The 12,334-nt window shown below is 42.7% G+C and overlaps 1 protein-coding gene across 12 annotated transcripts in view; it reads left to right on the top strand.

The window, feature by feature from the left end:
* HECTD4 (HECT domain E3 ubiquitin protein ligase 4) overlaps nucleotides 1-12,334 on the top strand; it is a 226,107-nt gene that overhangs the window by 166,863 nt on the left and 46,910 nt on the right. For all 12 annotated transcript variants that reach the window (XM_021675516.2, XM_064379807.1, XM_064379808.1 and 9 more), the window contains exons 50-55: nucleotides 481-718; nucleotides 2,058-2,194; nucleotides 2,801-2,927; nucleotides 5,878-6,015; nucleotides 8,409-8,545; nucleotides 11,979-12,139. In XM_021675516.2, coding sequence (XP_021531191.2) covers nucleotides 481-718; nucleotides 2,058-2,194; nucleotides 2,801-2,927; nucleotides 5,878-6,015; nucleotides 8,409-8,545; nucleotides 11,979-12,139 — 938 coding nt within the window. The remainder of the gene's footprint in view (nucleotides 1-480; nucleotides 719-2,057; nucleotides 2,195-2,800; nucleotides 2,928-5,877; nucleotides 6,016-8,408; nucleotides 8,546-11,978; nucleotides 12,140-12,334) is intronic.

Raw genomic sequence — 12,334 nt, forward strand, 5'->3', positions numbered from 1 at the left:
GCATATATGTAATCACAGACTAATAAATGCTATGAATGAGAATCATAGACTTCCTAGAAGCAATTAGCAGACACATCTGATCTTGTGTCCCTTAATCTGAAGAAGTGCTGCTTGAGCCAGGTCTGAAATATTAACTGGTCTTAACTAGACAGAGTTGGACAAAAGAATGTTCCAGGTGGAAGAAACAGCATGGGTGCTGGTGTCGGGTAGAGAGGAGCAGTGTTGGAAACAAGAGAGGTCAATGTGTTTGAGCAGCAAAGAGCATGAGAGTGTGAAGTGAGGGCAGGGAGGCAGGGCTGGTTGTGCAGGGCTCTGAGCGTAGGTATGCTCAGTTACTCCAGCCCCTGCCTGGTTTCTCTTGCCAGCACACAACTTGAGCTATTCTTCCAATATGATGTTTAGTGAGCTGCACCTTGGGCTCTTGCAAAAATAAAAATAAACCTAAGTCTTTCCAAATCCTTCGTTTGGTCTCCTTTCCAGAACACCAAAACACGAGCTAACTTTGGCTCCCGGCCATTTGCCTACGCGGAAGGGCAGGCTCACCGAAATGCTGCCGACCTGTGCACCGACCTAGCAGAAGAGATCAGCGCTAACTTTGAGGCCCTACCTTTTGCCATGGCATCTGACAGTGACAATGATGCTGGCACCAGTATTGCGTCAGACCCAGGCACTCACGGGCCACCATGCCGGATTGCTGCCGTGGCCACCGCTCAGCAACGTAAGTCATCTCCTGAGACTTACTGCCTCCATGTCTTCCTGGGACCATGAATGCTATGAATTCCATAAACCCACTGCACTGGGTCATCCTCATTATAATCAGCAGTTGCAAACCCAAGTGCCCATTAGTAATGGGGTCACAGGCCTGGTAAAAGAAGTAGGGGAGCAGGAGGAAGCATAGCAGACCAAAGTGCATCCCCATTTCCAAGAAGCCTGCCATGCCCCAGGGCAGCCATTGCAAGACCACTAGAGCCCCAGCACTTTGTATGAAGTCTCCTCATGAGTCACAGTGTTACTTATTTTCAAAAATTATCCTAAAACCAAGGCAATTACAGAATAATAAAATGCTAAGTGGTGGGTATATAGGTGGGCACTGAAAACTTTTATGATTACTTGAACAATTTTTTTGTAAAATTAAATAAAACAGCTCACCAAAGTCAGGATGTCTGCAAGCCATATTTGGCCTGTGGGATACTGGTTTGCAAACTGTTTTAAGATTCTGTTTAGGGCCAGGCACAGTGGCTCACATCTTTAATCCCAACAATGGGAGGTCAAGGAAGGAAGATTGCTTGAGCCCAGGAATTTGAGACCAACCTGGGCAACATAAATTTTCTGAGACCCTGTCTCTACAGAAAATTTTAAAAATATTGGGAGGCTGAGGTGGGCGGATCACGAGGTCAAGAGATCCGAGACTATCCTGACCAACATGGTGAAACCCTGTCTCTACTAAAAATACAAAAAAATTAGCCAGGTGTGGTGGTGCGTGCCTGTAGTCCCAGCTACTCGGGGTGGCTGAGGCAGGAGAACTGCTTGAAACCAGAAAATGGAAGTTGCAGTGAGCCAGGATTGCGCCACTGCACTCCAGCCTTACGACAGACCTAGACTCTGTCTCAAAAAAAAAAAAAAAAAAAAAGCCAGGTATGGTGGCGCACACACCTGTAGTCCCAGCCACTCAGGAGATTGAGGTGAGAGGATCACTGGAGTCCAGGAGGTTTAGCTTCAGTGAATTGTCTTTGCACTACTGCATGTCAGCTTAAGCAACACAGTGAGCTTCTGTCTCAAAAAAAAAAAAAAAAGTCTGTTTGGTTCTATCTCATAGTGAAGGACTTCCTAAATTCTTCTCTGAATTGAATGAATTATACTCATAAAAGCTATTTGAGGATTCAGGGTAATTATAGATAATTAGTTATTCCTAGAGTCTGTGTTTTAAAATTCCTCAGCGTACTAGAAGTCTTCCTATCATGCAAATTAAGATAATCTAGTTTGTCTGAGGGTGAGAAGTTAAGGATTGTTCCAGCCTGCTCTTGTTTATAATTTGCTGTCCTTGTGCTCTGTTACAGAATACGATAGTGACACCTCCTGTCATTATAAAGTTGAGCTAAGCTATGAGAATTTCATCACCTCTGGCCCAGACCCTCACCCACCTCCCATTGCAGATGATGAAAGCGATGATGATGACGATGATGATATCCCACAGGTAAGAGACCAAAGGTCTAGTTCAGGATTCGGCAGTATTTGCTTAGCTCCCTGGTGACTAAGACAAACCTTAAGGAGTGATTTTAATGTAAGAGTGCAAAGCTGGTGTTGTTACTCTCAGTGACATCATTGTGCTTGAACAGTGACCTTGGAGTGTTCATTTTTCTAAAGCCCTATCAGTAGCAATATCCACTGAGCTGTTTTGCCCAGTGAAGATCCAGATACTAGAGAATGAAGTGCTTTGCAATAGCTCAGAATCCTGTGAAAGGATCTAGCATGGTGGCCCATGAGTGTCTGAGTCTGATGCAATACTGGTGCTAGTATCATTGTCACTGTCAGATGCCATGGTGAAGGGCAGGGCCTCAAAGTTAATGCTGAACTCTTCTATGGCTTCTTCAGAGGAAAAAGAAGAGCTTGCCCTAGTCTAGCTGTTCCCTCCCCTGGCATCTGGGGTTGTATCTAGTACAGGGGTCCATGCCTGATCTTTCTATTACTGTGCATTTAAGTGGGGTGAAGACCTCAGGGTGAGGGCTAAAAGTTAGGGAAGCAGTGATGCCTGCGCCAGATGTTCCTTCTCCTCCATTCATGAGGTTCCTTTTCCTTCCAGGAGGACCACTACGCCCTGCTGGTGAAAGCTTGGGAGACCAAGGTTTTTCCTACCATCCGAAGACGCTTCCGCAATGAAGCAGAGCGGAAATCAGGCCTGGATCAGATAAAGGGGGCCTTACAACTAGGTCTGGTACTTTTTGTTCTGCTAAGAAGCTTACTTCATGACTTGAAGTGAGGAGTTAGATGAAAATCAGAACGTAAATCAGGAGAGACTCATCTAATGTTACACCAGACTTATCAGTGTCTTCAGCCTTACCTTTAGTGGACTCTGATCTTTTGTTTTCATTGCTGGACTTTTATTTGCTTCTCAATTTAGCTGAATATTTTGGGTTGATGGACTGCTGCAATGAAGCTGGAGTGGTTGTAATGGGAAACTCTGTGGTCTGATAGTTAACAGTCACATCTGAAGCCACACTATTTACCAGCTGTGTGGACTTGAGAAAATTACTTAACATCTGTGGGCTTTCCCCATCTTTAAAATAGAATCTGTGCTCTGCAAGGTTGACTTGGCAGTCTCTCACTGTTCCCTGATTCCTGCTTATTAAACAGTATTTTTGGCCAGGTGCTGTGGCTCACGCCTGTAATCCCAGCACTTTTGGAGGCTGAGGTGGTGGATCACCTGAGGTTAGGAGTTTGAGACCAACCTAGCCAACATGGTGAAACCCTGTCTCTACTAAAAGTACAAAATTAGCTGGGTGTGGTGGCACACGCCCGGAATCTGAGCTACTCCCAAGACTGAGACAGGAGAATCACTTGAACCCAGGATGTGGAGGTTTCACTGAGCCGAGATCACGCCACTGCACTCCAGCCACTCTGTCTCCAAAAAAATAATTAATAAACAGACAAATTTTTTGTCATGCCCACTGTTCCTTTTGAAAACATTGCAAAGATTGTTGTTCCATAATCTTCTAATATTAGGTCACAATTTCTTGTTTATTCTAACACTTTTTTCCAAAAGCATCTGTCTCTAATCACAGCCCCCTTTTAAACTCTGCTCAGAAAATTGCCATGCCTTTTCCTTGCAGCAAGACTAGTGAATAAAAGAATGGTAGAGGCTGGGTGTGGTGGCTCATACCTGTAATCCTAGCACTTTGGGAGGCCGAGGCGGGTGGATCACGAGGTCAGGATATTGAGACCATCCTGGCTAACACGGTGAAACCCTGTCTCTGCTAAAAATACAAAAAATTAGCTGGACGTGGTGGCACGCGCCTGTAGTCCCAGCTACTTGGGAAGCTGAGGCAGGAGAATTGCTTGAACCCGGGAGGTGGAGGTTGCAGTAAGCCCAGATCTCACCACTGCCCTCAGCCTGGGTAAGAGAGCGAGACTCTGCCTCAAAAAAGAAAAAAAAAATGTAGATAAGTGGGATGGAGTTAGGCTTTGCATAAAAAAAGCAGATTCTATCAACACCCGCTTTATTTATTTATTTATTTATTTATTTATTTATTTATTTATTTATTTATTTGAGACAGAATCTCACTCTATATTACCTGGACTGGAGTGCAGTGCTGTGATCATAGCTCACTGCAGCCTCAAACTTTTGGGCTCAAGAGATCCTCCTGCGTCAGCTTCCTGAGTACCTGGGACTACAGGCAGTCACCACCATGCCTGGCTAATTTTTAAATTTTTTTGTAGAGACAGGGTCTTGCTATGTTGCTTGGGTTGGTCTTGAACTCCTGGCTTCAAGCAGTCTTCCCACTCCAAAGTGGGATTACAGGCATGAGCCACCGCCCCAACCAACACCTACCTTTTCACCCATAATGTCCTAGGCACTGTGGGGTCTAAGGCAACAACAGGACGTGGAGGAATTATGCCCACCTTGCTGTCCTCCCGCAATGCTTTTCCCCCAGGTCTATGGACATTTCTTTAATTGGTTTATTAATTAATAGTAGCTGTTGCTATCAAACATAACCATATGTTCTTTCTCTGGGAAGAAAGAGCAGTCTCAATAAGTGGATAGAAGAGACTCGTATAGCCCTCTTTCTCTCCTAAATAAGCAACATGTGTTTATTGAAGTAAAAAGTGTGTAAAGAAATAAACGTGGCCAGGCACGGTGGCTCATACCTGTAATCCCAGCACTTTGGGAGGCCAAGGTGGGTGGATCACTTGAGGTCAAGAATTTGAAACCAGCCTAGGCAACATGGTGAAACCCCGTCTCTACTAAAAATACAAAAATATTAGCTCAGTGTGGTGGTGTGCACCTGTAATCCCACCTACTTAGAAGGCTGAGGCGCAAGAATCACCTAAGCCTGGGAGACTGAAGTTGCAGTGAGTCGAGATTGTGCCACTGTACTCCAGCCTGGGTGACAGAGCAAGATCCCGTCTAAAACAAAAGAAAGAAAAGAAATAACCATTACTCTCACTTTCTTCTTCCTCTCCATTTGTCCTGTAGTTGTTATTTTGAGTTAATGAAAATGAAATAACTACATTATTTAATGGACCGTTTTTAGCCATTTTATACTGATGAACAATTTGGGTTTTTTTCACTTTTTTGTTATTATCTACCAACAGTGCTACAGTGAGTATTCTTATACCTTTGCACAGTAGTGCTTGTATATATATATATATTTTTTTGAGACTGAATCTCACTCTGTTGCTCAGGCTGGAGTGCAGTGGTGCCATCTTGGCTCACTGCAACCTCTGTCTCCTGGGTTTAAGTGATTCTCTTGCTTCAGCCTCTCGAGTAGCTAGGATTATAGGCACCCACCATCATACCTGGCTAATGTTTGTATTTTTAGTAGAGACAGTGTTTCACCATGTTGGCAAGGCTGGTCTTGAACTCCTGGCCTCAAGTGATCTACCCACCTCAGCCTCCTAAAGTGCTGGGATTACAGGTGTGAGCCACTGCACCTGGCCTTAGTGCTGGTATTAATGTGAAAGAGATTTGAGACATTCCTAAAAGTAGTGCATTTAGTATTCCAAACATGGTAGATAACTGCATAATTTCCTTCTCCAAAGGGTTATGTACTGCCATAAACAGTGTTTGAAAGATTCCCTTATCATTTCACTCTAAGTCAGTGTCGTGGTTGATCTGTGTGTACTCTTTGGAGAGTTACGCAGTGCTGTTATATTTTTTAGGTATGGTGGATATTGCCCGACAGACGGTTGAATTTCTCTACGAAGAGAATGGTGGCATCCCAAGAGACCTTTATCTTCCCACCATTGAAGACATTAAAGACGAAGCAAACAAGTTCACAATTGATAAAGTTCGAAAAGGTTTTGCTTTCCTCCTTACTCCATCTATGAAATGAGAAGTTGAATTTTCCTTAATATGCACAAGCAGCTGGTGGCCCTCCTAGGGTGACTCTCCTTACTCTGACTAAGCTGACCTCTTCCACACCGCCCCATGTGAAGCCCTAGAGCAACCTTGGTGGGGCCCTTCCCACTTCCCAGAGCTCAGTAGCATGAACTGAGGGAGGCAGGCAGCTGCACAAGAAGAGAGGTAGGGCCTGGGCTAAAGATTGCAAATGGGCCTCTCAGGCTTAGTCCTGGATTCTGAGATGATAAACTACATGCGAGTGGCTAAATTGAGCTTTTTAGAATTTTAATGGAATGTGTTATCTTTGGTTAAAAATCTATTGCATATTTTTTTTGTTTTTTTGAGACAGAGTCACTCCGTTACCAGGCGCCAGGCTGGAGTGCAGTGGCCTGACCTTGGCTCACTGCAACCTCCGCCTCCCAGGTTCAAGCAATTCTCCTGCCTCAGCCTCCCAAGTAGCTGGGACTGCAGGCACCGCCACCACGCCCAGCTAATTTTTTGTATTTTTAGTAGAGATGGGGTTTCACCATGTTGGCCAGGATGGTCTCGATCTCTTGACCTCGTGATCCGCCCGCCTCAGCCTCTCAAAATGCTGGGATTACAGGCGTGAGCCACCATGCCTGGCCATCTATTGCATATTTTAAGGAAATGAGGAAAATACAGAAAAGCACAAAAAAGACAATTGAAAACCGCTATTTTTAGAATTACCAGAAGACCTTCATAAAACTACCAGAACATCACAGGCAGGGCAGGAATATATATTTACTTTTCATGTCTCTTTTTTGTGTGTGTGATATAATTCACATATCATAAAATATCTTTTTAAAATATACAGTTTATGCCGGGAACGGTGGCTTGCACCTGTAATCCCAGCGTTTTGGGAGACTGAAGTGGGTGGATCACGAGGTCAGGAGTTCAAGAGCAGCCTAGCCAAGATGGTGAAACCCTGTCTCTCTCTCTCTCTCTTTTTTTTTTTAGCCAATGGAACCTTGAAACAGAAACCCTGTCTCTATTAAAATAATAATAAATACATAAATAAAAATTAGCCAGGAGTGGTGGGTGGTGCCTGTAATCCCAGCTACTTGGGAAGCTGAGGCAGAGAATTGCTTGAACCCAGAAGGTGGAGGTTGCAGTGAGCCAAGATTGCACCACTGCACTCTAACCAGAAGTGAGACTCTGTCTCAAAAATAATAATAATAATAAAAAGTAAAGTAAACCGTTTAGTGGTTTTAGTATATTCACAAAGCTGTGCAACCATCAAAACATTGCCTCTAATTAATTCCAGAACATTTTCATCCCCACAAAAAGAAATTGTGTGCCCTCGTCACTTATTCTTTCCTCCCCACTGGCCTCTAGGAACCACTAATCTACTACTACTAATACTGCTGTGAACACTTGTGTGTACATTTTTGTATAGATACGTGTTTTCATGTCTCTCGGGTATATATGTGAGAGTAGAATTACTGTATCACATGGTAACTTTATGTTTAACTTTTTGAAGTACGACCAAACTAGTTTCCAAAGTGATTACACCATTTTACATTCCCATCAGCAGGGAATGTAGGAGGGCTCCAGCTTCTCCACATCCTTGCCAACACTTGTTATTTATTGTCTTTTTTTATTTTGGCTGTTTTAGTGGGCGTGAGGTAGTATCTCATTGTGGCTTTCACTTGAATTTGCCTAATGACTAATGATGTTGAACATCTTTTCATTTGTATCTTTTCATTTCTGTTTTGAGGAATGTTTATTTAAATTCTTTGCCCACTGTCTGGGCACAATGGCTCACGCCTGGAATGCCAGCACTTAGGGAGCCCAAGGCAGGCAGATCACCTGAGGTCAGGAGTTCAAGACCAGCCTGACCAATGTGGTGAAACCTCATCTCTACTAAAAATATAGAAATTAGCTGGACATGGTGGTGTACGCCTGTAAACCTAGCTACTCCAGAGGCTGAGGCAGGAGAATCACCTGAACCTGGGAGGCGGAGGTTGCAGTGAGCTGAGATCACACCATTGCACTCCAGCCTGAGTAAACACAAACAAAATTCTTTGCCCATTTTAAACTGGCTTATTTGTCCTTTTATTCTTGAATTGTAAGAGCTTTTACAACATACTATTATGCTACCTTCCAGTCTGAGTTGTGTTCTTGCTTGGTTATAACAAACCTGAGGGTTCTTTTAAAGCCTGTGGAGCTATTTTAGTTTATTGTATTTATTCTATTTTATTTTATTGTATTTATTCATTTTATTTTATTTATTTTATTTTTATCTGGAGAGCTATTTTAGATGCAAAATATAGGGACCCAGATGCAGTGGTACTTTTTCCTGAAAAACTTCTCCCTTTTTACTTCTCAGGTCTCACAGTAGTAACCCGCTCTCCAGACAGCAATAATGTAGCCAGTAGTGCTGTTGGAACTGCTCTGCCGAAATTTGCCATCCGAGGGATGCTAAAAACCTTTGGGCTTCATGGAGTCGTCTTAGATGTTGATTCAGTGAGTGAACAACCGTTACGATTAATAAACTCTTTTATGTATATTTAGGCTTTCATGCCCAGACTCCCAAGTACCTTAACAAATGATTATACAAGCCGGGTGCAGTGGCTCACACCTGTAATCCCAGCACTTTAGAAGGCAGAGGTGGGCAGATCACAAGGTCAGGAGTTTGAGACCAGCCTGACCAACATGGTGAAACCCCACCTCTACTAAAAATACAAAAATTAACCGAGTGTGGTGGCATGCACCTGTAATCCCAGCTACTCAGAAGGCTGAGGCAGGAGAACTGCTTGAACCCTGGAGGCGGAGGTTGCAGTGAGCCAAGATCATGCCACTGCACTCCAGCCTGGGCAACAGAGTGAGACTCCATCTCACACACACACACAAACACACACACACACATACACACACACACAAAAGTGATTATACAGATGAGTTTCTCTTCAAATCAGGGACAAAGACACAAAGCAAAAATGCTCTAATACCAATTGACCTGCCTGAGCTTTCCTCACAGACTCAGATCCAGGCTGGCAATAGATGACAGGCTGTCCAGTCTCAAAGCTGTCAGCGCCTTTAACCACACCACTTCTACCATTATTTTCTGTCCAACATGTTCAAACTGTTCCTGCATTGTATCTCCCCAGTTCCCAGGAAAAATTCCCAATTGTCCTTGATGAATGGATGATCTGTCATTGTCATAATCGTCATACAGACACAAATCAAAGAAATAGGCTAGGCATAGTGGCTCACACCTGTAATCCCAGCACTTTGGGAGGCCAAGGAGGGAGGATCACTTGAGCCTAGGACTTCAAGACCAGCCTGGGGAACATGGCGAGACCCTGTCTCTACAAAAAGTTTGTCAGTCATGGTAGGCATACCTATAGTCCCAGCTATGTGGGAGGCTAACGTGGGAGGATCGTTTGAGCCCATGACGTCAAGGCTGCAGTGAGCTGTGATGGTGTCACTGTCCTCTAGCCTGGTCAACAGAGTGAATTCCTGTCTCTGTCATTTTGTTCATGTCATCTTACTGATTCTCTCGGCCTTAACTTCCCTATCTGTAAAATGAGTGTATTAAACTGAATCAGTAGTTTCCTCCTCCATTTTGCAAAGCTCTCTCCTAGGGCATAGCTAGGACTTTTAGGGGTGGGGGCAGACAAGAGAAGAGAGTGAGAAAGAGCAAGGCCAAAGCTTTCTTTTGAAAAGAGACTCCTGTTTGAAAGCCATGACTATGTGATTCTAAGATTGCATGCATATCCTTGCATTTGAGAAGCTTCCTATGCAGGAAAATCTGGTGTAATAATATACAGATCAAGCCTGAGAGTCTCTGATAAAATATTAATATTATCAGGCTGGGGGTGGTGGCTCATGCCTATAATCCCAGCACTTTGGGAGGCCGAGGCAGACAGATCACGAGGTTAGGAGTTCAAGACCAGCCTGGCCAATATGGCGAAACTCTGTCTCTACTAAAAATGCAAAAATTAGCCAGGCATGGTGGCTCACGCCTATAATTCCAGCTACTCAGGAGGCTGATGCAGGAGAATCACTTGAACCCGGGAGGCAGAGGTTGCAGTGAGCTAAGATCACACCACTGCATTATAGCCTGGGCAACAGAGTGAGACTCCATCTCGAAAATATATATATAATCAATCACTGTACAGATATAAACTTTGGTATCTATCTAGAGAGATACAGATGATATTAGGTTCCATTAATGCTTTGTTACCTTTAAAAAATTTATATCTTCAGGCCAGGTGCGGTGGCTCACGCCTATAATCAGAGCACTTTTGGTAGGCCCAGGCAGGTGGATCACTTGAGGTCAAGAGTTTGAGACCAGCCTGGCCAATATGACAAAGCCTCATCTCTACTAAAAATACAAAAATTAGCTGGGCATAGTGGCTAAAACCTGTAATCCTAGCTACTTAGGAGGCTGAGGTGGAGAATCACTTGAACCCCAGAGGCAGAGGTTGCAGTGAGCCACGATCATGCCACTGCACTCCAGCCTGGGAAACAGAGAGAGACTCTGACTCAAAAAAAAAAAAAAAATTACATCATCTTACTCTATTTTGTAATTTATTTAACTCATTAAATTTTTTTAGAGGAGCTACTGACTGGTGGTCACTGAGGTGAACTTTCAAATGGAAAATTCCATCAGTAATACTTTTACTCTCCCACTGCCTTCTGATGCAAACTTCTGACCGTGATATATAAGAAAATACATTACTGACAATATTTTTGAGCAATGGAAATGTGTGAAAATAAAAATTCAAAAAATAAAAATGTCCTTAATGGTAATCATTCTGTTATTTCTTAGGTAATTTGATTCTCTCCATTTTAATAATTCCTAAAAGAAAATTGCATTGGTATTTGCATCCAGAATGCATATGTATGAGCTTTTTATTTCCCTAGAAATAAAATAGAGCCATCAGACAGATTCCCTGCTTTTAAGATATTATTAACATAAAAACAATGAACATAAATTTTACCTAGCAACAGTGTGTGATGGAAATATAGCACTACTCTCTTTAAATTGCTAACTCATGATTACATTGAAAATCTTTAATTTATTGTATTAATTAAAATTTTCCATCTGGTATGGTATGGAAAAACTAAAACACTTGGTACTAAGCAGATGTCTTTGAACTTGGACTAAATCAATGGCATGAAACTAGCATTTATTGCTATAGTCTGATTATATATACGTATAAATAAATTTTATATATGTATATATATATAAGTCTGGTTTGTGTGTGTGTGTGTGTGTGTGTGTATTCTGTACTTTTAAAAAAAATTTTGATTGAAGTTTTTTTTTTAAATAAATGGCTTTTAGCCTTTGTAGTATGTAGTTAATTCACATTTGCATTTAAGAATTCATTTAAAATCTCTCTGATTCCTGGCCGGGCATGGTGGCTCACATCTATAACCCCAGCACTTTGGGAGGCCAAAGCCGGTGGATCACTTGAGGTGGGGAGTTCAAGATCAGCCTGGCCAATATGATAAAACCCCATCTCCACTAAAAATACAAAAATTAGCTGGGCACAGTGGTGGGTACCTGTAGTCCTAGCTACTCGGGAGGCTGAGGCAGGAGAATCTTTTGGCCAAGATAATGCCACTGCACTCCAGCCTGGACAACACAGTGAGACTCCATCTCAAAAAAATAAAATCTCCCTGATTTCTGATGTTTGTTATTTTGTTATTTTCTTAGAAAAGCATGTAGCAAGTTTATATAGTAATAAGATTACTTATAATATGTGTTTCAAAAATGTATTGTGAATTCTCTTTTATTTGTTTTGTCCATGAAACAGCAATTATTACAAATTATAATACCTAAAAACCCGGAATAAAAATGCACACACACACACACACACACACACACACACACAAACAGAAAACAAAAGCAAGCAGCACAAACAAGCATTTTCTTTTCCTATTGTAGGTGAATGAATTGGTGCAGGTAGAAACGTACCTCCGCAGTGAAGGTGTGCTGGTGCGATACTGGTATCCTATTGATATGTTGGAAAGGCCCCCAGCAGGCTACCGAAGGACTGCCACCAATGGGCTGGTCACACTGGACAATACCAACCTTCAAATTCACAGGTACAATTGGGCCCTTCTTTCTACTGGGTCACAGAAATCCACCAACTTCACTCTACCACATGTACCATTTATCCTCAGCAAGAAAGCTTCTCCTTCAAAGCTAACACTTAGAGGGTGCAGCAAATAAAGATAACAGCAAAATTGCAGGAGGTACAAAGAAAAGTTGGGGGATCTAGAGGCCAGGCACAGTGGCTT

This window comes from Aotus nancymaae, unplaced genomic scaffold, assembly GCF_030222135.1.
Source record: "Aotus nancymaae isolate 86718 unplaced genomic scaffold, 86718_ANA_hifiasm-v0.15.2.pri h1tg000021l, whole genome shotgun sequence".
Taxonomy (NCBI): domain Eukaryota; kingdom Metazoa; phylum Chordata; class Mammalia; order Primates; family Aotidae; genus Aotus; species Aotus nancymaae.